The sequence below is a fragment of the Dipteris shenzhenensis genome, chromosome 13, assembly GCF_047967505.1.
Source record: "Dipteris shenzhenensis isolate YYH24624 ecotype China chromosome 13, Dip_SZ_1.0, whole genome shotgun sequence".
Lineage (NCBI taxonomy): Eukaryota > Viridiplantae > Streptophyta > Polypodiopsida > Gleicheniales > Dipteridaceae > Dipteris > Dipteris shenzhenensis.
In genome coordinates, this window is record NC_141608.1 from 14951967 (window position 1) to 14979386 (window position 27420).

The 27420-nt window shown below is 42.7% G+C and overlaps 1 protein-coding gene across 3 annotated transcripts in view; it reads left to right on the top strand.

Annotated features, from left to right (window-relative positions):
• The window catches only part of UGLYAH (ureidoglycine aminohydrolase), a 154449-nt gene that overhangs the window by 106169 nt on the left and 20860 nt on the right, over positions 1 to 27420 (top strand). For all 3 annotated transcript variants that reach the window (XM_087383596.1, XM_087383595.1, XM_087383597.1), the window contains 3 exons: positions 466 to 504; positions 13533 to 13603; positions 18806 to 18859. In XM_087383596.1, the coding sequence (XP_087239722.1) occupies positions 466 to 504; positions 13533 to 13603; positions 18806 to 18859 (164 nt within the window). The remainder of the gene's footprint in view (positions 1 to 465; positions 505 to 13532; positions 13604 to 18805; positions 18860 to 27420) is intronic.

Genomic DNA, 27420 nt, shown 5'->3' on the forward strand with positions numbered 1-27420 from the left:
CTTCAATTGACTTACTGTACACTTTGCCTGTAAGTTGTAATAATGAAGGCTAAATGTGAAGGAAAAGGAGCTGAAGGGACACAACAGTGACGTGTGTAGGCAAGAAGGTAAATGTCATGTGTCAGTTATATGCTATTTTTCAAATGCATGTAAGGAGGAGTGCTTATTAATAATACAAACTTTCTAATGGAGAAAATAGTAACATGCAACAGTGCCGGTTATCACTCGTGAGTTTCTCTTGATGGTTTTCTGACTTTGAATGGTAAAGTTTTCTTTCTATTCTCATTTTTGTTTCCGTCCTCCCCGCCATAAATGCAAAGGACATTGTGGGAACAATGGATTGTGGGCAGACGTTGGGAACGGAAAATTGAATTTTGGTTTGGTCACTCTTCATCTTGGTTGTATAAGATTTTAAACATTCAAATTTCTAATTGATGGTTGTAACATTTGGGTGGTCTTGCACAGGTCATGGACTTTCAACCTGGGGAATATCTGAATGTGAAGGTTGATTAAAGTGACTTCTCCCTTCTGATGATTACATGAAAGTCTCACTTTGTGGAATAGCTTTGAGCATTCACTGTAGTATTGATGCAGATTGTAGTGCTCAATAAATTTAGATCTAAAACCTGTTTACAATTTCTGATTTAAATTGTTGTGATGATCTTTTTTCGTGAGGTGACCATTAACTATTTGTGCAAGCTGATAATTCAGAATTCATGCTGGATGATGTTTAAGCATGTTGGGATTTTGGATTAGGCCATTGCTATTGACTGTAATGCTGGTGTTTGCTTCAAAAACAGATCCTTTATTGCAAGTTATTGACAAGTGAAGCATATCTTATTGACAAAACAATAGACCTGAAGAAGCACTGGGAAATTTCCCAAGAAAAGCTAGTGAGGGTGTGAATATATTCACTTTATAATCTATTTTGTAAGTCGAAGGAAAAAACCACATGACTCTAAGTATGGCGATTTCTTTGAGCTTCTGAGAGAATTCATCCTATGGGCTCCACATAGTGTACTTAAACTGCATTCATGACTCTAAGAATGGCAACCTTTTAAAGCTTTCGAGTCATAGAGCATTTGTCCTATGGGCTCCACATGGTGTTCCTGAACTGCATTTAACTCTGTGAAAATCTGTTTGTCCTGTGCTTGGACCTCTCCAATAACAGCTTCATGGATCCTTGAGCACCTTTCTAGATGACATCAACTGAACACTAGCTATTGCTAGTAGTCTTCAAATCTTTCTCCAAATAATCCTAGGCTGAGCATAAGATGTTACACATTCAATGGCAGAAAAGGGCGGGGGGGGGGGGGGCGGAGGGGGGTTTGCACAATTGAATGTTACACATGGGGGGGGGGAGGTTGCACAAGCCAAATAAAAAGGTCATCTTATGATGACTCACAATGGTGCCAATGGGAATTGCTTAGGTTCTGGTCTAAGTCCAGTTGGACTAACTTATCTCTCATCTCTTGCTGATCGGAGAACCTTGAACAAGAATAAAATGAAGTTTCAAATTAGAGTCTGTCTAGAGATCTTTTTCATGTGCACGAGATTCAAACATATGGGGCCAAATCTAATTTCAATATTCAACTCAGGTTTCAAGATAGGGGAGATCATTTAATGCCTTTTTTTTTCAAGAGAAAGGAACTTTCTATTAATGCTTGAAAAAAACTAACCATACAAGTCAGTCAACTGTGGGTTGCTGATCCGCCTGTTTTTAGAGAACGCAGCTCACTGCCTGGGGAATCTTTTAAACAGAGGCTAGCAAATGTCTTTTTCCTTTATCTTTCCTCTTGAAGGGTGTTGCTTACCCTTGAAGACTAGCAATCCTGCAATTGGTTCGATCATTTTACCACTTCAGAGATGAGACCAGCCTATTTTGGAGAGATGAAGTACATCAATGAATGAGGTATCAACTTCAGAATATCAGCGCAGAGGAGAAAGCAGCACTAAATGAAAGGCAATGGTCAATTCAAGGTCTAGAACAAAGGTGACCTTCGAAGCAAGAAGAGCCAAAGGCAATCAGCTGCCAAAAAATGGGATTCTGATTGAAGTCTCGAACAAAGCAAGATTTGGGCTTCAAACAATTGGACAAGGCACCTCACAAAATGTGTAAATCTATTTTCGGTGGGGTAACTCCTGTGCATCAATATGCTGCTGACGTCCTGAGGCAGAACTCCAAGCAACAACCTTCTCTATAGTCAAGATTCTCTTGCAAGGGTCTTGGATGTCTTTGTAGAAACTCTCGGTGGTGTTACTGTATGAGGGTTCCATAATATGAAACTATTGCTTGCCGTTTGCTTTACGTTGCCCTTCAGTGTAAGCGCCTTGCATAAGCTTGAAGACAACCCAAGGTGACCACAAAAAGACCGAAAATTGAATTCTGATGAATACAATCAGCCTATTCTTTGGAAAGCAGGCCATAATGGAAAAGGAAAATGACAAAACGTCCATTGAAGAGCTATGGTTAATGCAATCATGAATAAAATAGTTATTTGTTCTGCGTTGTTAGAAATGGCATACGGGAAGTTGCAATGCAGGTTGCTGCAGCAATGAAGGAGGCCATATTGGCCAGCTTGGATGTGTAGTACTCACGCATCTGTAGAGGGAAACCCAGAGGAACAACTGTAAAACTAATGGAAGAAGCAACAATCGGAACGGAAGAACCAAGAAATACACTGAAATGAAAGGATGAAGCAGAAGGAGTGTTTGGACTATCTTCAATGGATGCAACATGAGGATTTCTCTTCGAACAGCAAAAGAGGATCTGTGAACTAAAATTAAGGTGAATCACAAATTCCGCATAAGGGTAGTCGACGTCTGCAATCACCAAAAATATGAACTTATTTAACAAGATCAAGCAGTAACTATCATAAGCAACGAAAGACAAAGCCAGTCCGCAAGGCAAAGGACAAATCGGTCAGCAGCATTGAAAATTTAGCAGGTAGCAAAAGGATTCTGATAGGGGAAGACAAGTGCATATCATTCCTAAGGGAAAAAAGCTCCATCTATTGCCTACAGATCGTACATATTTGCAAATACTTCTTTGATTTTAACTCCATCCCTTGGTCTTGACATTGTATAAGAAAATTACAGAGATTCGATGATCTAGTTTGGCTACATACTCATCCTTTGTATTCCACAATTAACGAGCTGCTTTCAATCTCGATTTCCTTTCCTTTTGCCATTAGAGTTTCTATGTTTTGAGATTCGCATCATGGTCATACAAATCTAATTTAAATAGAGCTTTGAAGAAGAAAGGGAGGCTGCCAAACACAATGAACCGGATCAACATCAGGAGCATAGAATGAAGAACATGTTTAGAGAAAGACATGAGCAGCCACCTAGTCAGACAACAGCTTGTCCCTATGTAAAGCATTTGTAGCAGCTTGTGATACCAACAGCTTATAAGGGTGTGTGATGGAAGGTTATCACAGATGGAGTGGTTGTAGCATTGTTCTTGAAAGCAAATAATTTGTGAAGCAGGCTGTAAGAAACAACAAAAAACAGAGTGAAAAGCAGTACAAGCAAGGAAGAAAAGTAGAATCGAGTGGTTATGATCTGAGCACATTTGCAAGAGGGTTTTGTCTATAATATATATTATGGCTTTATGCATCCTCTGTTCTGGTTTGTGCTTCTCTTTGATGCTTGCGAGCTACTTGTCTTCAAGTCATTATTGCCTTCCTCCACCAGCTTCAGGGGGCAGGAACTGCCATTTCAATTGAAAGTATTAGTAGATCTTTCATTTACAGTTACCTTTCTTTCATCTTGGCATCGACCTATTTTTCAAAATGCCTTTTTGTCTTCCTGTCGCTGAAAGGCACACGCCTTGAGGAGTTGGAGCAGTGTAGCAGTATACTAGTAGCAAATCCTCATGTGCAAGCTTTGATGTGTGAAGTGGAACAAAAGTTTGATGCAGTTCTGAAGACTGACAAGAGACAATTAGTTGCAGTTCCGAGTGCAGAATTTTGGATCAAGCTACTCTCATTTCAGCTGAACCTGAAGCATATCTAAGTGAATATGTTACTGTTTTTCTGATTTCCGATTATCATGGCAAAATCTACGAAAAAGAATCAGACAAAAACTGTTCTTTATGCCATATTTCTGATCATGGAGAAAAGGATTGTTCCATGTATTTTTGCAAGTATTGTGGACAACGTGGTCACATGAGAAATCACACTTTTGGATGCAAAATTCTATGATATTTTTCTTGCTATATTGAAAGAAAAGTCAGTCAAGAAGATCAATAAATTAACAGATAAGCTCTCCCATTATTTAGATTTGCTTGTTGATGCATATGATCGGCATGTCAAATTTCATAGACGTAATTATAAATCACGTAATTACATTTGGGAGATCTTAGAACTTCAAAGAAGGGTGCAAATTCTACAAACTAAGTATACTTTGCCCAAAGAGGATTCAGAATTTACAGATGATTCCAAAATGGACAAACAAAGTTACTATGTCAATTCAGGTGTCTCTATGCATGCTCAGATTAGTAATGAATCAGATTAGATTTCAGATCAGATCAGATTTCAGTTCAGCTCAGAAATGCATCAGGGTAGATTTCAGTTTCAAAAAATAATAAGTGAATTTCAGATGAATCAAAAGCATATCCAATGCCAATCAGTTTGGGATTATTTCATTGGCAGCTTGAGCAGCAAGAAGATGCATTATCAAGCGTTTAGGAAGATTGAAAAGAGGCTTGTTTTGCTAATGAAGATCATTTTCTACTTGTGCATGCTATGCATTTGCACCTGATTTTGCTTGGAAGTACAAAGACAAGTATCCAAATGCAGTTTTTGAAGAGCATGAATTCAGAAACCCTTACAACAAGCAAGGTTTGGGATTCATTTCTAATCACCTTGAAACAAATAACCTAGATGCAAGTCAAAGCAATGAAGCGGATGTTTTTCCTGATGTTTATCCTCATGTTTTGTGGATTATTTGAGGATACCATCTTTCATATGTGCTAATAAAGATGTTGAGGAGCATGCAGCAAATTCATGTCTGAGTTTTCTGCCTTTCAAGCATATCCAAGACCCCATCCATCTCTGGATCACCATTTGTCTCAGATAGAAGGCGGCCTCCGAGCCCCACTCTATACCATCTGGAACGGAAGGAGCAAGGGATCAGAGACTCAATTTGCAACATCCGGAGGCGACCCCCTTAGATTAGAGTGCTCCCGCTCGTGCCTCTATCTCGGTGGGGAGGTGGCTCGATGCCCTACATGAATTGGTTGGGTGATGTTGGGGAACTCAAGTAAAGAAGAAAAACACCTCTCCTATACATGGTGACCTCCTGAATGTGGTCACCCTCTAAGGCCAAACTCGGCTTTATCCAATCACAAAGCTGGCTGTGGGTGGGAGTAAGGCCCACAATGCAGCCCACCAATGCTCTATCCTGAAGGGACTGGACGGCAATCTTCACCTGTTGTTTGTCCTCCCGGGAAAGTGTAATCCAAACGGCTCTGGGTTTTGCGGGAGCTGCTTCCATGAGAGCCCTTTTGCCAGACTGAAAAGGTCACCACCAAGATTTTGATCACCAGAGACAATAACAAGAGCTGCGTGTGCTAGCGGGAAGGAGGAAAGAAGAGGCAGGGAAAAAGAGGGAAGGGGAATGGAGGAATGGGAAAAGCAGGAAAAGGAGAAAAAGGGTGCTCCAGAGTCAAAAAGGGGGCTCCAAGGAAGGGAACTTGAGCAGGGAACTGCCCTGCTTCAGGCCCCCACCTGGTAGGCAGCCATGCTGGTTTACAACCAGCGAGGTCAAGGGAAAGGCTACCACTACCAAGGACACAGTAGGGGCGAAGAAAAGGCTCCTCGAACAGCCAATGATCCAGGGGGGGGTGTGTGGAAAAATCCCCTCAATCCAGATACAGCAGCAAAGGTGGTCAGGGGGCAGAAAATACCCCCACAGTTGCCTGCAGAACAGCCTGGCAAGGGGAGGAAGAAAAGACGGGGGAGTGGGAGAAAAGTGGGAGGCAGCAACAAGCGAGAGGGGGGGGCTGGTGGAAAGGGGGGGCTAGCAACATGCAGCATGAGGGAGATAGCTACGAGGGGCGTGAATTCAATATGGTGGAGTTACCCTCATATAAAAAAGGGGGAAGGGAAGGAGGCCTACACTCTGGCACTCTATAAAAATGGTCGCTTTTGCATTGGCTAATAGAAACATGAAGACTTAACCTTAGTTTTGCCTTCATCCAAGTGTCTCTACCTCTAATGGAAAAGAGAAATTGCTTTTAGATTCCTTGCCTAGAGCGTAGGATCACGATGACGGGAGCCCCTCTCAACTTGCTTTCTATGGATTCCAAGTTGTTGCAGTGTCCTCGAATAACCCATGATTCCATGCTGGGTAGAAAACTTGTGAGGTGGTGCCAACAGGGGCCTCTTTGTTGGAGGCAGGTTGGTGAAAAGTCGCTCCCTTTGATGGACAAAAGAAATTGCTCCCAGCTAACTTGCCTAGAGCGCGGAATGTCAATGAAGGGAGCCCCTTCTAGCTTGTCTTCTATGGATTCTAGGTTGTGGAAGTCTCCTCCAATAATTCAAGAATTTGTGTTGGATAAAAGACTCATGACTTGGTGCAAGAAGTGATCTCTTACTGGATTGGCAAGGAGGGATGTGTAGGTAGACAGTCTCTAGATCCTTGACTTTGAGCCCAACCTAGAGTGCTCTACCAATGATCAACTTGTCCAAATCGACAACATCTTGGTCCCTTAGAGATAGACCATTGCTACATCCAATTGTTGAGGACAAGATGAAGAAGAAGAAGGTTGCCTCAATGTCGAGTTTATCGGGGAAAACATATGCTATTAAAGCATGAGAATTTTAAATTTGTGGCCCCACCAAGGCCTGTCGCAACTCCTAATGAAGGATTAGTCATCGGGGGGGTTGTTTGGCTCAATATTGAAAATCATACATATTGTAGCTTATGAGTATCTAGCTCATCAAGAAAAGGGGGACACTAAGCAAGACTCTTTATGAGCCTCAGAAATCTGAATAAGAAGCAACTTGTACCGAATTTTGGAAATGGGCTTGGCTAGTCCAGAAGGGCACATTTGGAGTTGGAGGCAGCCTCATTAAAGTTCCAGCTAAAAGTGGCCAGTATTGCCAACTCATAACCATGAGTGTGTTTCTTGTAGTATTAAGCTAGTCGCTATCATGGTCCATGATCTGCAGATACATCATCGAATAGAAGAAGTAAGAAGCCCATATATATATATATATATATATATGCGCTTCTTACTTCTTCTATTCGATGATGTATTTCACAAGGTGAGAAAGGGAAGCTCTGCTAATCTCCTATCACATAATGCGCCCGCCTCTCACTGGTTGTCCGGGATCCTGATGTCACCCACTCCCATATGTCGCACAGGGTGTAGATAATGTCTTGCTAGATGGCAACGAGAGTGGCTGCCATGGGGACTTGCTGGTCTCCCATCACGACAGCTTAAGAAACGAGAAACAATTTAGCTCCTTCACACTCTTTACTATAGAGAGTGCTAAGTTATGCTCAAGTTGAGATAACATGACCTCGGAAGGGGCATTTCCCTTTAGAGGACCGACAATTGTAAGAACTTGTATTGTGCTTTATGTATATGGTCAAATGGTTTTAATGTCAAGGTCAATGGTGAGGGTGATTTGCATGGACTAGATGAGTCTAAGACCAAAGGCCCGGGTGCTCCTACATGTGAATGGTGCCTAGGGGCAAATAATATAAAATTTACCCCTAGAAGGGGTAACAGGGACATCTAAGGAAGGCTTTAAGGATAGAACGTGGCATTTTGGACTTATCTAGGGAAAATGTGGTTCGTAGAAAGAAACCACTTGAGCTAAAATTGAAGGAGTATTGTATCGTGAGCGTGGTTCTACAAACATAGGCTGGGAGGAAATCTAACTGCATTCAGTTGTGATGTTCCTTGGTTGTATAGAAATCATTTTTGCTCCTTTCAGGCACACTTTGTAGATAGATTGTAGGCAGCCTCACTTGTCTTCTATGAGGCATGACATTGCCTGTACTATAAGGTTATAACATTGCTTGTACTATAAGGTTATTAGGAACACAGTCAAAAAAATTCTCGAATATGTTCAAGGCATTCTTACCTTTGGTTTGCATATGCTGGAGACAAAAACTTTTAGCTTTCTAGGTTCACAGACTTAGACTAATCAGGAGATAGTGATGACATACACTGCACATCTGGATTTTGTTTCTCAATTGTGTCAGCCTGTACTTCATGGCTGAGAAATAAACCATTAGGGACTCTGTTTCATCCAATGAAGCTGCATACAAAGCAGACAACACAGTCGCGATAGAATGTACGTGCTTGAGAAAACTGACATGATCCTTATCATTTCAGGAAATGTGTGAGTGCCACCTATTGTGATAGTCAAAGCTGCATTGTCATTGCAAAGAATCCCTTATTTCATGAATTAGATTTGGGGTTGTATTGAGGATTTGGCAAGGACACAACCGTTTAAGCAAGCTCAAATCTCACAAAAATGCTGTCAGAGGGATTGAAATGACATTATAAAATTTGTCAATTTAAGACCATTAAGAGTAAAATTGAGGAACAATTAAAATGGGGAGATTATGTAGGTCAGTCAACTCTAGGCATAGCATTTCAAGGATTAAGCTCCATGGGGTGACTGAGCTAGGGACTTAGTAAATGGCTCGTAAATGGTCAGTAGATATGTTGAAAGCTAGTTGTGACAGTCTCTAGTTTACCAAGTTGAGATGTGGGAGTTTGAAATAGATGAGGCAAAGGTGGAGGAGGGTCCCCAAGCAAAAGGCAAGTGAAACCCTTTGACAATGCTGTCTCACCATCCCATTATACATAACTAGCAATTTGTGGAGCCTATCTTTACAAGTGACGTGCCATAATCCATGCTGCTGTCCACCTATCTAGAGTGAGATTTTGTTTTTTTTTTCTGGTTGTATTTCAGGTAGCATTATAGAACTCTTAACAACGTCAAAACATCTGGACTTTGCTCTCCTGACGAGCACAAACATAACAAGCATACTTCACAATGCTGGGAGAACTATGCAATGCGATGGAATAGAGCAAGGCCGTCCTCTTTGAACCAGACAGGATAATGTGATGTCATGAATGGAAAGTAGTAGGTCTCAAAATGTAGAAGCAGTGAAAGTGTACACTCAACCAAGTTTATTTGGCAAGTTCATTGCATTTCCACGCTTTGATGATCCCTTGTAGGTGTGAGTGAAATTAGCAAAGCAAACATCGTGGAGCCTTTGATACCCCCATCATCCTGCGTTCAATTTTATATAGCTGACTCGAGTGAACACATGTATTTCTGGATTACTGGCAATCCCTTGGGGCTCTGTTGAGTCTCTGTGTGACAAATTATTTGTCTTCCTATGTAAGGCACAGACAAATCCCCTGGCTTTGATGAAAGGGTGCCACTGCAGGTCCCAATTGTCATGTGGATACTTGTCCACCCATAGCTGTTCGTCCTTAGTGTGACCTTCCCCATGTTTGTAGACAACTGGAATGAAAATATGTTTATCTCCTGTGACTAAGTATGATCATTTGAGGAGAATAAGCCTGGTTAATGTTTTAATCCTAAAGAGTCTTCATAAACTTTTGAAACAACCAACTGTATCATGTCAAAGAAATTTCAAGTTGTGGGAGAGAAACGTCATCGACGGAACAGAGTCCAGTTCATACAGTATATAGCCATAAAAACATATATGAATCGTGTATCAATAAAGGGGTTTTTCTAGAGCTGATTTTGGGCATTTAAGACAGATTTTTGGCTGTCCCACAATGCCTAATGTGCCTGTACAGGAATAAAAGACTATCATTTCATGTTGTTTTTCCCTTGCTTGATCTTCATTCTTGCTGCTGTTTTACTCCTTGTTTTCCTCCCAATTTCTTCAGCTGAAAACTTGGACTTAAGATATAAGCATCATTTCGTGTTATGTTATTATCTTGGTCTTGTTACTTTATCATGCAGTCACAAGGAGACATGATCTTTGGCTATCCCTTCATGCCTCCTAAGTTCTCTCTTAAGGGGGGATGCTAGTTGAGTAAACATACGCATTGAATGGCTTCTTGGCGTAGACCCACATTGAATGCCTTCTTGGCATGATAGACACATAAAGTGTGACACATTGAGCCTTTTTTAGTACTTTTTCTATTTTGGTGTTTCCTTCTGTTAGCGATGTAGTGTCTTTAAATTCTCTACATATATGATTTAATTTTGTTTCTCTTGCTCAATCTCCATTCTTGTTTTTGTTTGATTCTTTTCTAATTTCCACATTCTTCAGTTGAACAGTTCTATGTCCTAGTCTTTAAATCTGAGCATTGCTTTGTATCATGCTAATTTGTCTATTTAGAGTGTTGAAATCCGTGGAAAGTACATGAGAGCTTTATTTGGTGATGAATGAGACATAAGGTTTGGGTTTTTATCTTGGTCTTGTTACTTTATCATGCAGTCACAAGGAGACATGATCTTTGGCTATCCCTTCATGCCTCCTAAGTTCTCTCTTAAGGGGGGATGCTAGTTGATGTCATGAATGGAAAGTAGTAGGTCTCAAAATGTAGAAGCAGTGAAAGTGTACACTCAACCAAGTTTATTTGGCAAGTTCATTGCATTTCCACGCTTTGATGATCCCTTGTAGGTGTGAGTGAAATTAGCAAAGCAAACATCGTGGAGCCTTTGATACCCCCATCATCCTGCGTTCAATTTTATATAGCTGACTCGAGTGAACACATGTATTTCTGGATTACTGGCAATCTCTTGGGGCTCTGTTGAGTCTCTATGTGACAAATTATTTGTCTTCCTATGTAAGGCACAGACAAATCCCCTGGCTTTGATGAAAGGGTGCCACTGCAGGTCCCAATTGTCATGTGGATACTTGTCCACCCTGTTCGTCCTTAGTGTGACCTTCCCCATGTTTGTAGACAACTGGAATGAAAATATGTTTATCTCCTGTGACTAAGTATGATCATTTGAGGAGAATAAGCCTGGTTAATGTTTTAATCCTAAAGAGTCTTCATAAACTTTTGAAACAACCAACTGTATCATGTCAAAGAAATTTCAAGTTGTGGGAGAGAAACGTCATCGACGGAACAGAGTCCAGTTCATACAGTATATAGCCATAAAAACATATATGAATCATGTATCAATAAAGGGGTTTTTCTAGAGCTGATTTTGGGCATTTAAGACAGATTTTTGGCTGTCCCACAATGCCTAATGTGCCTGTACAGGAATAAAAGACTATCATTTCATGTTGTTTTTCCCTTGCTTGATCTTCATTCTTGCTGCTGTTTTACTCCTTGTTTTCCTCCCAATTTCTTCAGCTGAAAACTTGGACTTAAGATATAAGCATCATTTCGTGTTATGTTATTATCTTGGTCTTGTTACTTTATCATGCAGTCACAAGGAGACATGATCTTTGGCTATCCTTCATGCCTCCTAAGTTCTCTCTTAAGGGGGGATGCTAGTTGAGTAAACATACGCATTGAATGGCTTCTTGGCGTAGACCCACATTGAATGCCTTCTTGGCATGATAGACACATAAAGTGTGACACATTGAGCCTTTTTTAGTACTTTTTCTATTTTGGTGTTTCCTTCTGTTAGCGATGTAGTGTCTTTAAATTCTCTACATATATGATTTAATTTTGTTATCTCCATTCTTGTTTTTGTTTGATTCTTTTCTAATTTCCACATTCTTCAGTTGAACAGTTCTATGTCCTAGTCTTTAAATCTGAGCATTGCTTTGTATCATGCTAATTTGTCTATTTAGAGTGTTGAAATCCGTGGAAAGTACATGAGAGCTTTATTTGGTGATGAATGAGACATAAGGTTTGGGTTTTTATCTTGGTCTTGTTACTTTATCATGCAGTCACAAGGAGACATGATCTTTGGCTATCCCTTCATGCCTCCTAAGTTCTCTCTTAAGGGGGGATGCTAGTTGATGTCATGAATGGAAAGTAGTAGGTCTCAAAATGTAGAAGCAGTGAAAGTGTACACTCAACCAAGTTTATTTGGCAAGTTCATTGCATTTCCACGCTTTGATGATCCCTTGTAGGTGTGAGTGAAATTAGCAAAGCAAACATCGTGGAGCCTTTGATACCCCCATCATCCTGCGTTCAATTTTATATAGCTGACTCGAGTGAACACATGTATTTCTGGATTACTGGCAATCTCTTGGGGCTCTGTTGAGTCTCTATGTGACAAATTATTTGTCTTCCTATGTAAGGCACAGACAAATCCCCTGGCTTTGATGAAAGGGTGCCACTGCAGGTCCCAATTGTCATGTGGATACTTGTCCACCCATAGCTGTTCGTCCTTAGTGTGACCTTCCCCATGTTTGTAGACAACTGGAATGAAAATATGTTTATCTCCTGTGACTAAGTATGATCATTTGAGGAGAATAAGCCTGGTTAATGTTTTAATCCTAAAGAGTCTTCATAAACTTTTGAAACAACCAACTGTATCATGTCAAAGAAATTTCAAGTTGTGGGAGAGAAACGTCATCGATGGAACAGAGTCCAGTTCATACAGTATATAGCCATAAAAACATATATGAATCATGTATCAATAAAGGGGTTTTTCTAGAGCTGATTTTGGGCATTTAAGACAGATTTTTGGCTGTCCCACAATGCCTAATGTGCCTGTACAGGAATAAAAGACTATCATTTCATGTTGTTTTTCCCTTGCTTGATCTTCATTCTTGCTGCTGTTTTACTCCTTGTTTTCCTCCCAATTTCTTCAGCTGAAAACTTGGACTTAAGATATAAGCATCATTTCGTGTTATGTTATTATCTTGGTCTTGTTACTTTATCATGCAGTCACAAGGAGACATGATCTTTGGCTATCCCTTCATGCCTCCTAAGTTCTCTCTTAAGGGGGGATGCTAGTTGAGTAAACATACGCATTGAATGGCTTCTTGGCGTAGACCCACATTGAATGCCTTCTTGGCATGATAGACACATAAAGTGTGACACATTGAGCCTTTTTTAGTACTTTTTCTATTTTGGTGTTTCCTTCTGTTAGCGATGTAGTGTCTTTAAATTCTCTACATATATGATTTAATTTTGTTATCTCCATTCTTGTTTTTGTTTGATTCTTTTCTAATTTCCACATTCTTCAGTTGAACAGTTCTATGTCCTAGTCTTTAAATCTGAGCATTGCTTTGTATCATGCTAATTTGTCTATTTAGAGTGTTGAAATCTGTGGAAAGTACATGAGAGCTTTATTTGGTGATGAATGAGACATAAGGTTTGGGTTTCTAGCTCCATCCACCTCCATAAGATAATGGGACAAGCTAATTGCATACAACCAATAGATACATAATGTGTACACCTTGAGCCTCTTTTAAAGTACCTTCTACCACAGTGTATACTTCTGTTAGCAATTTAATGTCATTAGATTTTTTAGATCATGAGTGAATAAGAAGAGCATTTACTGACATTTCCTTTGATTTTTGTCTTATAATGGAGGAAGGTTGACCTAGGCCGCTTCTTATTAGGGTATTGTTTTATCTTGTTGGTTTTGTTTCCATAGGAGGTGCATTATAACCAGCATGGACTTCTTATGTTGGAGGGCCATGGCATATATCGTCTAGGAGAAAATTGGTAAGAAGGGTTTTTGGATGCATTATTGCTTTCAGACCAATGGCAGATTATATTACTGAAGTTTCTCGAGTTTAAGAGTGGAAGAGTTTGTTAAACATGAGTCTCGTTCACTTTGTCAATGCTGAAGTATAAATTAGCCAAGTTCATAAATGCTCCTCATCTGAGTTTTGCTTTAATGCTTAGGAAATTTTCGCAAAAGAAGATCCCTCTCTTACTAATATGGAGACAAAACTTGAGCATTTGATATTTTCCAAAAAAATTCTCCATTGAATAAATTTACGGTTTATGTATTTAAAATGTGTGTTGTATGGTAACTAAAATACCCCCTTTGTGTGGGTACATTTTTTGGGTTGATCACTCAAAATTGAAATCTGTTATGTGGGGTAGTCAAGCCTAATATTTTGAATTATTATCATGAGGGCATGAGGTGTCACTTGATTCATTGGGCTTAATCAACTAGGTTTCACGATGATCAACCTTCCCAAACCTTACAAATTTGCTAGTGTTCAGATTCCCAAATGGAATTGCCTCTTTTCTTCTTCATCCCCCTCTCAAAATTACATATCTTTGTTAAGAAAAGCGAAGTATATAAGCAAGGAGCAGCTAGCACGATGTAGCAACCAAGGGTAGGGATGCAACAATCTGCTCAATTCTTCTTTCAATTCCTCATAGATGACTTGCGAGCTTACTATCATTTGGAAGGCTTTTAAAATCCCTGCGAGAGTCCAAAGAGAAAGCGTACCTCTCTCCCATCTGGACCACTACATGTTACCAAAAGTACCAAGAGGTCAGCCATGATCATCAAATAGGAGGTCATCACACATGACAGATTGCCTATCAATCTCTTCCTCAGAGGGTGGGATTCTCTGAAGTTTAATCCTGCAGCTGCCCCAAGCTTCAGGATACTATACACACCTTGGCGCCCATTGGGGGAGCATGCAGGGCATAGTTACCAGGGAACAATGTTCTGACATCCAGAACGTTTGGAACGCCGTTCCAGGAAGCAAGCCTGAATCGGAACGGCCCCGGAACATCCCCCCCCCTAAAAAAAAAGAAAAAGAAAAAGAAAAAAAAAGCTCTTTGAAAGTTTCAAATGGTATTTAGAGCTTATATAGAAAGTTCAAAGCTCTAAAATGTTAGTTTCTTTCATTTCCTAGCATAGTTTTATGTCATATGATGTCGTGTTGTGTATGACGTGGCGTTCCGGTTCTTGTTCCCCCGTTTCCCCCCTCCCGGAACGTTCCCATCCCAACACCCGAATTTTCAGAACATCCCCGTTCCCTGGTAACTATGATGCATGGGTCTTCTTGGGCAGCCTATACCAAGAGAACTGTCTTCCTTAGGGACTGGAATGGCTCTCTGTTCTCCTCGGAGTCCTCCACAGGGTTGAGGTGGCACTTTTCAGCCTCTATGTTGGATTTTTTCTAGGTCTCTTACAGGAGTTTGATTCTGCCCTATTAGGGTTTTTGTTTTTTCATGCCTTCCATGTTGTACCCCTCCCTTGAGCTTTGCTCTTGGAGTTTCTTTCATACTTAATAGAAGTCTTTTCTTTGAAAAAAAAGAAAGCTGTCCCAAGGATTAAAGATGAAAACCATACGAGGGGACGAAATAATCCTAAGATGCGCTGAGGTAAAGATCCACCCGGTATTGTCCATCCAATCACCACCCAAGGAGGGGGGACATTGTTGTATGCAATGAATGAAGAAATATTTGCAAGGCTCCTGTCTTGCCAAAAGCCCCTTGATCACAACCTTGCAAAGCATGGCCTTCTACTGCAAATGTGGATCAATGATATTGAGGCCCCCTTCTTGTGTGGGGATAACCAAGGTCTCCCAAGCCACTCTGGCTTTGGTATCTGCGAAACCATCAAGTCCAGTCCATAAGAAATTCCTTATCATCCTTCTGAGCTGAGTGATCTAGCTAAACTCCAAAAAAGGAGTTTTCTCTTGATACTCTGCAACTTGCTGCGAAGGAGAGATACCCACACCGACCTGGCAGCCCAAAATTCAAATATCTAATAGAGAAACCTCTCTAGATCCAAGGAAACCCAAATCAGCCCCCCAATCTGGGGTGTCCTCGTTACTAATCCAGAAGCCATTGGATTTATTCCAAGTGATCTGTACACCTGCACTTGTGATACAATGTTAGAACACACAGTGGAAGACAAATCATCCAAACTCTAGATCCTAGTCAAGATTGCACAGAAACACACACATATATATAAATGAATACCACACTTAGATATGAAGTAAACATCAAGATATGGCAACCAATAACCGAATAGAGATGTCCATTGAAAGAACCCAAACATGGATCATCACTATCTACACTACATGGACTGCAGGATGCTGCTCCAATAGTGCTAGATTTGAGGTGACATACTATTGTTTTATCTTCTGCTCACTCCTGCCTTTAGTGGCTGAGGGAGGAGGGCTTAAGGAAGAAACTCAAAACTGCCTTGTCAGCTCCCTGTTTGAACCTCTATGCTATGCTCTCACCAGATGAGCTCTACACATGTGCTGAGGTCTGCTACTTGTGCTGCTGGTCTAGATCATTCACTCTCCATGTAAGCCAAGTTGGGAAACTGGTCCATGATATTGCTCCCAATCGGTAGCGACTATCTGATAAATCTCTCCATGTATATCTTCGTTTGGAAGTTCTGCCTGTTTCTCCTTGTGTGCAGTCCTTGAGTTCAGATCTTGAGCCTTCCACGTTACCATCCGTCCTCTTCACTTGTGGCTCTCTTGTCTTTGATATGAAGTCTTTGACAGAGTTTTCTACATGAATCTTCAACATTCTCCAAGTATGTCTTTTTGGCACGACCTTGTCACAGCTTTGCGGCCTCCAAGAAGTCCACAATGCCAACTCTGACAAGTATCAAGTAGGAGGCGTTACATACGTTTGCTAAGAGGATGCTCCCTCTAGCTATGTGGCAAGACTTCAATCTCGTTTTTCTCTGTTGAGAAATCTAGGCCGCTCCAAAGCATCTTTATTGACTTCAGCAATAAATAATGAGAACACATTCCTCGGATGAATACCTCAATTGGAGCAAGCTAGGCACACCTCCTAAGTGCAGCCTAACTTTGAGCGACACTTGTTGTGTACCAATTCTCAATGTTTGACATTTTGACGACTATCTCAGTGTCTGCAAATCTTGTCTCGGAGATGCTTGGGGAACCACCAAGAATAGCTCCTCCACCACAATGTTGGCCTTTGGTTCTTCCTTCTAGGACCGGTTCTCCTTTCGTTGATCCGCCTTCTTTAAGCTGCAGTCCTTTGCTATGTATCTTACTTTGTCTAGGTTTGCCCTTGTTTGCCTTTCATTTCCTTGATGCTATAGCAAGAAGGCCTGTCCTCCACGTTGGTGTTCTTGTACTTCTTCTCCCATGAGCATTGGTCCTAGCTTCTCGAAGTGAGTGGCTTCGATCACTTTGTAGTAGTTACTTTTTGAAGCTCTTGGGAAGCATGTCGAGAACTAACTTATTTGTATCAATCTTCTAACCTGCAGCTGCTAGTTGGTCTCTGATAACCTTGGCCAGTGTTGTTTGTCTCATACAAATCTTTCAGTATGGGTTAGGCCTCCTTTGAAGTATCTGCCAATTGGATATGCGGAATCACTCTGTCCCTTGGTGTAGCAATGATAAGAGATAACCCCTTCTCTGCCCATTCTCCTACTTATGCTGGGTTAATTGGTTTCATTCGTGGCATCTAGTTAATTTTTGTATTCTAGTTTTACGCCCATGGCCCACTTCCCAATCTTCCTTTCCACCATGTGGCTCCTTATCTTGACCTTTTAGATTGCATAATTGCTTCCATCTACAACTTTGAATCATGAATCAGATCTGATACCATGTTAGAGAATCTAAGCATGTACCTCTAGCTCAATTCTAGCCTGGATACCATGTATGAACACACAATGGAAAACAAATAGTCCATGAGATCACATGGGGCATATATACATATATATAAATACCCTGGTCAGATCTGAAATAGACAGCAAGGGCATCTTTGTTTATGCTCACCGGATGAGCTCTACCCGTGCTCAGGTCTACTCCTGCTGCTGCCCTTGTCTCTCTTTTCTAGTGCCTAGAGGTGTGCTTCTGAAGGATGGAATGATGGCTGCTGTTTGCTGTCCTGAACTGAGGCATTTTTCAGCCTCTTCTACTGCTTGGGTGTCCAATCCAGAAGAGCTGATCAGAGGCTCTGATGGACTCACTTCTTCCCCCCCACAAGGGGCATTTACAATGGGGGTGGATGTCCCTGGAGCTGGCTGACTAAGCCCCCCAGAACAGAAGATCAGATTAGAGTATGGCTGACCCAGTCTGTCTACTGGCTGACCAGTGACTTGTAAACCCCGCCACCCAGGGCTCATTCTGGCTGGGCTTTGCAGTAGCACCACTGACCACATTATGGGCTTTATACCTGCCAATATGCAGCTCATTGTGCAGCCCTCCATGCCCCTCCATTGGGGTCATACCATGGCTGCAACCCTGCCCTGTGTCAGGGCCCATGTGTGGTCCACAGGATGGCTAACACCATGGCTGTCCCTTCCAGGACAGATCTGCCTAACGGTGGGTCCAAATAAAATCTAGTAAGGCCAACTGTTTGCTGCCCACATGGCAGCCCCTCATCCTTTGCTCTACACTTTTACAGGTGTCACTACCCCATGCTCTCCTCATTTGGGTGCTTACAAATAGGGACTTGACCCTTCTATTCTGACAGGGATGGGGGCTGTATGCATGCTTGGGGGGGGTTGCTGTCTCAGGAAACAACAGAACGAGAGGCCTGTACCAAGCTGACAGCAAGAGAGGAGGAAGGACAGTGGGAGTGCAAGAGAAGGCAGTAATAGAGGGCTGCAACAAGCACTTTTCCCCCCGGCATCTCCACCCTAGCTAGTCATTCCAGGATGCCAAGGATGCCAAGGATGCCTTCCTTGAGGCATAAGCAAAGTGGGAGCAAGGGAGAGAGGAGCTGCAGAGATGGGAGAGAGCAGGGATTTGCAAGCATTGTCTTGTTCCATTGTTTGTTGCTCCTTTTATATTGAGCTTTGAACATTTTCTTGTTTATTTTTCAATATTTTGGTCGTCCCTATGGTGCTTTAAAAGTTGGTGGTTGTACTGTCATGGCGGCATGACTAAATGATTTCTTGAAGGAATTTATTTATGCCGTTCCATGACTCACACATGAATTTGGTTGTAACAGGTACCCAGTACAAGCTGGTGATGCTATTTGGATGGCGCCATTTGTCCCTCAATGGTACGCTCATGACAAGCAATCTTGTGTTATCCGTCTATTATACTTCTTGTTTAAAACATATTGTGACACGTTGCTAAGCAAGCGCTTTCTTTGAAGTAGAAAAGAACTTTATTTTAAAAAAATTGTACTGAAAGCTTTCCTGCACTCTATTGGAATGTGGAAAGCCTTCAATGGACTTTTTCTAGATGTATTTAAACCTCCAAATTTCTCTGACTCGTAGCAGCAGTGACTCAGTTAAGCAAATGACATTCTTTGTATTCCCAAAGTTACGGCCTTCCCAAAGAAATGTGCAGTTATAGATATGATATCATGCCGACTTCAGCCCAAGCTTGTTGAAAGGATCAGGATAATGTTTATAATTAGATTTAGATCAATCGTAAATAGAATTACATGAGTCTTATCTAGCCAATCTTTGTGTCGAACCAGAAGTGCACCTTGTTTATCATTAGACATGCTTAGAAGCTAACCATGGGTTTAGCAAGTCCCTAAAGACCATAATTTTGACTAAATAAAGGAGAATATAATTTTGCAAAAAAAGGGCAAGTCCCGTGCTCCCAAATGGCGCATAGGGTATAGATGATGTCTTGCAAAATGGCGACTATGGTAAACCTAGTGGCTTCCCATCACCAAGCTACAACACGTGACCTAGATGCTCCAAGTAATGATGTTGGACACCGTTTCCCAAACACTACCTTTGGGGAGGAAAGATGGAGACATGATCCTTTTTCCCCCTCTTAGAGATCTTGCCTATCACTAGGTTTTCTGTTAAAGATACTCTTTAAGTGGTTCTTGATCAAATTTGGCTCTTGGAAGTGTGAATTTCACATAAAATAAATTCAAATTGTAAAAAGAATGGACTTGCTAGTGTGGGCAACATCAATAAAACTACCTAGACATGAGAGGAAACAACATAAAAAGGATACATTATATGGGAGAGCCAATAGCTCTCGGTTTGTTGTTAAGCAACATGAAGAAATTTTATTAGAGTCTTCAGAAGACCGATGGGTCCCTATGAGATTGAAAGAAAACCTGATACAGATCACAGTAAGGGTGGAGCTACTCAAACGAGCATCATCACCCCTGCTGAATCATCCTAAGTCTGATCATACATAATCAAATACATCTGGATGTAACAATGAAAAGAAAAGGACTGTTGGAGCGGAGCGGAATCCTCCGTATGTCATGTCGCCCTGGCTGGTGCATAGCCGGTGATGGGACGCTGGCGCCCGTCAAGGGGTGCCGTGCGTCTCGGTCTCTTGGATGAGGCTCGACGCAAGACCAGAGCCACCATGACTCCCATGGGACGTATCCCGGGTCTAAACAATGACGGGAGGTCCCCTAGAGTGATCTGTGTGTCCCCTCGATGTCTCGTGTGTCGTGTTGCGACCGTCGGGTCGGGGTCTCTGTCACGTCTCTGCGGCTAGAGACTGGACGATCAATGTCACTTGATGGGAAGAACTCTGTGGTCCTGCTCTGAGAGGTGTCTAATGATGTGGCCAAGCCTCGTCGCTTGAGTAAGTACTCTCTGTGTCGGACATTCTCGTGAATCAAGGCTGCGAGGCATCTCTGATTTGGGTAGGCGAGGAATCTGGAAAGGAGCTCGGAGCTATCTTTGAAGAGGCAGTGGTAGCGACCTTGGATCTCGTAGTACACTGGGCGCCTAAAAATAAAATGCTCCTCTGACTCAACCTCCTGACAGTCGCACAATATGCATAAGCGATGCTCCCTAGGAATCCCCTCTGCTCTGCCGCTCTCTATGCGGAGGCGGTGTGATGATACCCAAAACTGCCCGATGGAGATCCGTAGTGAGTGAGGGATATGAAACTCAGTGTATCCCGGTGGTGTGATGAATCCCTCCTCTGAAATACGAAGATAGTAATCTCTGTAGAAACTCAGCTTCACTGGAAGCTCCCTCGGCTCCAACCAGGTCCTAAAGGTGTGTAGCTACAGGAGATCCTCTCGAATGACCTGGTTGGTGTGTGGCCCGATCGGGACGGTAGGTGGGAGTACCGGAGGAGCATCTAAACTGTATTGAAAAGGAGGTATCCTATCGATGTGGAACCCTAGTCTCACAAACCATCTGTGAGTCCGTGCATACCGGCATCGCTCGTCTCCCTCAGCTGCCAACCTCATGGAGGAATCGAGAGCCAACCATGGCAACCTTTGTCTCCCTGATGTGCAGTTCCCATATGATCTAACCCGGTGCAGATATGTGATGGTCTGAAAGGCTGCATCTAGCTGGAGTGGAGAAGCACCAAACTCAGCCTGAATGATGTGATATAGTACAGACGGTTTCCCCCGGATCATCCATGAGAGCATGAGGATCTGCAGGCGCTCCACCTGTGTCCACTCTATTTCTGACATGTCAGGCTCCCAACAAGGGATGCCATACATACCAGTTGGTCGGACCAAGGAGTCGAAGAGAAGAGCCTTGGTTCGAGGGTCCTGGAAGTGGGAGTGGAAGCATTGTCTCTCTAGCCGAGCCAGTGAGGCGTATCCCTTGCTCAGTCTGGCCTGCATCGCTAGTCTCATCGTGAAGATCGGGTCGGAGAAGATGACCCCCAAGTAAGTGTATGAGGATACGATCTCAACTGGTGACCCACCGAAAGTAGAAGTAAAAAAGTAAACTTCTATGAATTATGGGAAGATTCCACACTTTCAAGCCTTGGAAAAATTCTAGTCACGGTGAAGAATGCCAGGAAATTTCAGATTAGCTTGAGAGGCTGGAGGCCTACTAGAACATCTCATAAATCTTTGCTGACTTGAAGGAATATTTGTGGAAGCGGCTCTGGAAATGCCTCGGGAATAGGAGGATCACTCTTTCCTTTTGGCTTTCTATACATGGAGGGATTGCAGTGAACCGATGGAGGTTGAGGCTCGGCACAAATTCTACTTGTACTCACTGCCTTTTTGCTGAGAGTCCATCCAGCATTGTCTTTGGGACTTCAGACAGGCGCGGACTATTTCAAAAGGGATTGCTAAGTTATTGAGCACCTTTACACACTCTCCTTTCTATATATCCCTTTCCGGGCCTTAGGTTCTATACAATAGACATGACTTCTCTTAGGCTCTATTGATTCGAAGACATGTAGTTGAGTCTTGTTCCTTGGGCGACGTTCCGATACTTCCACACAGACCTGCACATACATCAGTTGATACATTGTGGGAGATTCTGGCGAGCATATCAGCTTGGCATATTTGGAGGTACAGAGACCTTGGACAGCTGCTAGGTTCATCTTGCTCACACCTTGGCCAATATATGGATGGACACAGTACATACTTTGATGGCCATATGGGTGAGGATATAGGGGGCTTCATAGGCTCTCTACTAGGAGGGTAGTATTTCTCAGGGAATGGAGTGGCTCCCTTTTTTATCAGAGTCACCTACAGGGTTGAGATGGCATTTTCAGCCTCAACCTTTGTTGTTTCATCACTCTATCTAGGAGTTTATTTTTTGGCCCATCTATGGCGTGTCTCATGTACTGCATGATGTTTTCCCTTGAGTTTTTCAGGGAGGGTCTTTATACTTAATAATAGAAGTCTTGAAAAAATCCATGCTGTGTTTTGGGTGGCTTGGGATTCTATCCCACTATGGTCATAGAGTTTGTAGGCGATCTAGTTACGAATCTCTTATCTTTTTCCAGTTTCTTTCATCAATGCAATAGCTTTTCGAATACATAGGATGGAGGCATCTACTTACTCCATCGGCAAGGTAGGCATGCATGGCATTACCTCTTTTGAGGCTAGCTTTTCATGACCTAGTTAGGGGTCTCTCTCCCTTTCTAGTTCATGCTAGGTTGGTGATTCCATAGGTTGCTTTGAACACCTTGTAGAGGTATGCGCAACTATGGATGGGGCTTTGTCTTCTCTTTATTTCTAGTAATAGGTTTCTATGACCAATTCCCTAGCTTTTATGCAACCAAATACTTTCCTCTTTGCGGAATGATCCCTTTTCAAAATATAAAAGGAGTCTAAAGATACTTACAATAGGAAGATTCTCTGAATAAAAGAGAGGGGGGCCAAAACAGCATTCAATACAGAAGAGGTAGACACAATGATGAAGTAATGAGCCTCGCACTTGCTCTCTCTTCTTTGAACGAATGTATGGGCTTTTGCAGAGCCCGAAGGGTTCCAATCTTAGACTATCCTTCGTAGCCTTGTTTGCCGCTCATGGCTTTATACATCCCGAAAACTGTCTAAATATGCTTTGATGCAAATCGACATGAAGGAGGCCTTGTTGGAGGTCAGCATCTCCTGAGGTATCATGGTTAGGGCAGAGAGTGAGGTCCTTTAATGATGGGTGTGCCCGTCCTTTGTGAGGTTAGCTTAGGAGTAGGGTTGGGAGCCCACCTAGGCATGTGTCTGCGAGGGTTTAGTGATGTGCCCAGCCACCTTTGAGGCACCTTTGGCTGTTTGGATGCTGAGCCAAGGTCCTGCGCATGTACCAAGAGTGGAACAGATCAGTTCAGGCCAGGCTGGCACAGATCCGGGGCTGAGTCAGTGCCCTGGGGGTCTGTTTGTCTGTGTGAATCTGGACAGGGCAGTTCCAGGCCATTCCACAGCCCTAGAGGGCCTGTTTTATGGCAGGATTCCAGCCCCTCTGCTGTGCCTTATATAGGCCAGGTTGAGGGGCCTATGTGGCCACCCTTTGGCTGTAGGACCCGACCTGTTTGGTCGGGTTCCTAGGGTAGCACACCAGGACCAGATGCAGGGGAGGACCTACCTGCTGGTCGGCCCCCTACTGGCTGTTCAGTCAGCCCTATAGGCAGGAGCGGTCAGCCCCTTATATGGCTGCATGGAAGCCCTTCTTATGGCAGGAGGGGGTCTGCCCCCTGTAGCAGGTGGGTCGTCCCACTTTAGGCATGCTAGTCGGCCTGTATAGCCAGCTGGCTAGGGGAGGGGGAGAGGCTATATATAGGCCCCCCTCTACCAAGATAAAATTTACATATCATTTGGAGGAGGATCTAACAACACATCCTCCATTTTAAGACTATTGACTTGCAAAAAGTGATGCAATGGAGTGACATCACTGTCAATAAAACAAAGCTGTTTTTTCCCCTTGTGATTCTTCTTGATATAAGCTGGCAACCTGAATTTTTGAGCCACAGGGTCAAAAACCTGTCTCAACCAAGGATGAAAGAATCCAATGAAAAAGTAACATCTGCATCCTGAACAGAAAGAGACTCTGGCACCGTCTTCACAGGCATAGGGACTTGAGTAACATCTACACACTCTTGACATAGGAGCTGCAGCTGATAAATCATGACACATCATTACAGCTTCACCTTGTGCATCAGCTTGAGATGTACCATGCGCATTATCCTGTTTAAGCCCCTCTTCAACATGTAACTCCATATCTTGAACAGAAGTATGTTGAGATGCTCAATAATAGATTGATCCCGAGCTTCTTTAACAACAAAGGGATTAACCTGAGAACAATCTGGCGCTGAAACATCTTTAACCCGCTTCCATATCTTAACTGGTTTGGAAGTTTGCTTGACTACCTGTATCCTAGAAGAAGAAAAACCGGTTGCCGGAACTATTGGAGAAGGAACTGGGGTACCTAGAGCTGGAGTAGAAGTGCAGTCCCGTGCAAAATGACCCAGTTGTCTACATTTATAGAAAGCATTTGGAAAAGAAGAAAATTGCAGACGAATCCGAAAAGACTGAGCCAAACCCAAATCCACATCCAAGCATGCAGGAATAGGCTGCTCCATATCCCATATCACACAAACACGAACATCTTTGCTAGTAACCAAAAAATCCCTCTTAGTGAGCATAATAGAAACCCTTTCCCAGAAAGATAAAAGAAGAAATTTTGCCAGCACCAACTGCGAATTCAGACCAAGCATGCAAAGCGGGAATTGTCCTCACTCTGCCCATGAAATACAGACAAACCCCCAATTGTTGGGCCTGAGAAAGGCTGGACAGAATTGGTTAGGAGGAAAGGGCACGAGAAAGTAAAAACCCTGAGAAGGATTACTTTGAACGGATTCAAAACATAGGCGACCAAGGAGATCCTTTTGAAAAACAGCAGAAGGAAAAGCCAAAGCAGAATACCTAGGCATCTTGTCTTGGGGAACGGAGTACTGAGAGATACCATGACGTTTGCGATTATAGCAACGAATCTCTAGGTCAACATCCAACGAAGGAGAAGTGGAGAAAGAAAAGGGTGTTGAAATAGGTTGAACAGGACGAATCATGTACAGGCATAGACGTTACGGGCGACGTAAACTGCACGGATGCTTGTACCGTAGATTGAACGGGCGGCGTAGATTGTTAAGGCGCAAACTGTACAGGCGGCATAAACTGTATGGACATAGGTGAAAACTGATCAGACAGAGATTGTACAAGCTGGACAGGTGAAAGGGACAGAACGGCGCTAGGGAGAGAGACGTTAGGCTCCATCGCTCCGCTCTCTCCACACTCTTTTTTTAAAGTGAAATCTTATATTTCTTTGTGGGAAACCTCAGAAGAGGTGAAAACCCACCATGAAGTACAAAATTAAAAAGATTACAAGTAGGCACCTGGAAAAGGCCAGGAGGCTACCTAAAAAGTACAAAAGCGAAAAACTCTCTCCACACTCACCACCAATACACACACACACACACACACACACACACACACACACTTTTTTTTTGTGAAATCATTGATTGATTATATTATATGAGTAGCAACCTCAAAGAAAGGTTCTACAATTACATCAACTGAAAATTTCAGTATATGCCAAAAAGACCTCATGATCTATGCAGCGGGTCTGCAAGCAATCAAAGAAAGATTGCTGCAGAGAACGCCTAAAAAAGCCAAACAGAGAGAAAGTAGGATCACCAAAGACTTTACAATTCCTATATGTCCATAAAGTCCATAGTGCCCAGTAGCGAACCCAAACGAAGAAAAGATGAAACTCCGGTCTGGATGGATGAAACACAAATAACCAGAAGAACTTCCCAAACGGAACAGATGGGATCGCTTGCAGGTGCTGTCGAAGCAGATCAAAAAACTCAGAGAGCACGGACAATGCCAAAACAAGTGAGGCACAGTCTCCGAAGAAGCAGAACATCTATGGCAAAGTGCAGGAGCAATGTGTCGATGAGCTAATAGCTGTCCAGATGGAAGCACTCCCAAAAGAACTCGCCAAAAGAAAACCTGTTGCCGAAGCTGTTATGCTCTAGCTGAGATAGCATGACCTCGGAAAGATCGGTGGGCATTTTCTCTTAGATGACCGACTTTTGTAATATGTTATGTGCGTAAATTAAATGGTCAAGAGAAGTAACTGCCAAGGTCCTAGGTGAGGGTGTATTGGCATCGACTAGGTGGTTCTGAGTGCTAAGGCCTAGGTGCACCTAAATGTGTAAAAATGCCAAGGGGCAAATGTTTTAATTGTGCCCCAAGAGAGGGGTAAATGGTGTACCAAGCTAAAGGTCTAAAATGATGACATGTGGTAGGAGGGAACCATCTAGGGAACTGAGGGCTTGTGGATAGGCATGCGTGTACCTTACTTACTTTGCATCCAATTTTGCAAAGTTACGAGGCTGCGCACATTCGTGATTTCTTCCTGGGCTTCTCTTGTTTGAGCTCGTGTGGGGCTGGTCTACAAGAGATCAAAGGCTGCTTGCAGAATTGGGGAGACAGCCGTTGCGGAATTCGAGAGAGCACATCGAGTCCGAAGAATCCTAGGGAGCACAGTTTTTATATCGCTTTCCAGTTTTTTGTTTGCAGTTTATATTATTTAAAAAAAAAAAAGTAGAAAAGTAAGAGTGAGAAAAAAAAAAAAAAAATCCCTTTCAACAAAATGGAACCAGAAGGGCAGAGTTCAAGGGTGAATCCTAGCGAGTCTAGAGCTCAATCTACACAACAGATGTCACATCACGCAGCACCTACATTGATTGGTAGGATCTCAATATTAGAGGATGCTTTACAGCAGATTATGAACCAGCAGCTTCAGGTGAATGCTGGTCAAAATGAGATTAGGGAGATGGTGCAAGCCTTGTCGGCTAGACCGTCTAGGATTGACAAGGGCAAAGCTCCAGCAGAGCCAGAGCCCAGTGTACATTCCTTAGAGCGCGCAAGGGTCAAAGTGCCTAATATTGCTAATTATAGACCGGAGAAGTACGCTGGTCGGATGACCGAGCGCAGCTCTGATGTGATCGAGGTTTGGTTGCACAAGTGGGAAGAAGCCTTCGCCATTTGTGAGATTAGATCCGATCTAAAGAAAATCCGCGAGGCCACACACCTGTTTATTGAGGCAGCGGATAGATGGTGGATAAAGCAACAGAAGGATCAAGTTGCTCCAACCACCTGGGAAGGGTTCAAAACTGAATTCAAGAAACACTTTCTCCCACCTGATGAAGAATCCCGAGCTTGGGATGCTTATAGAAATCTTCGTCAGAGGAGCTTGTCAGTGGCAGAGTACACTGACAAATTTAGGGAATGTGTTATGAAAATAACAGACCCTCTCCCTATGTCGGTTCAGTTAAAAGACTATATCTATGGACTGAACGACAAAATAAAAATGGAAGTTCGGGCTAAATATGTGACCACACTAGATGAATCTATAGCAG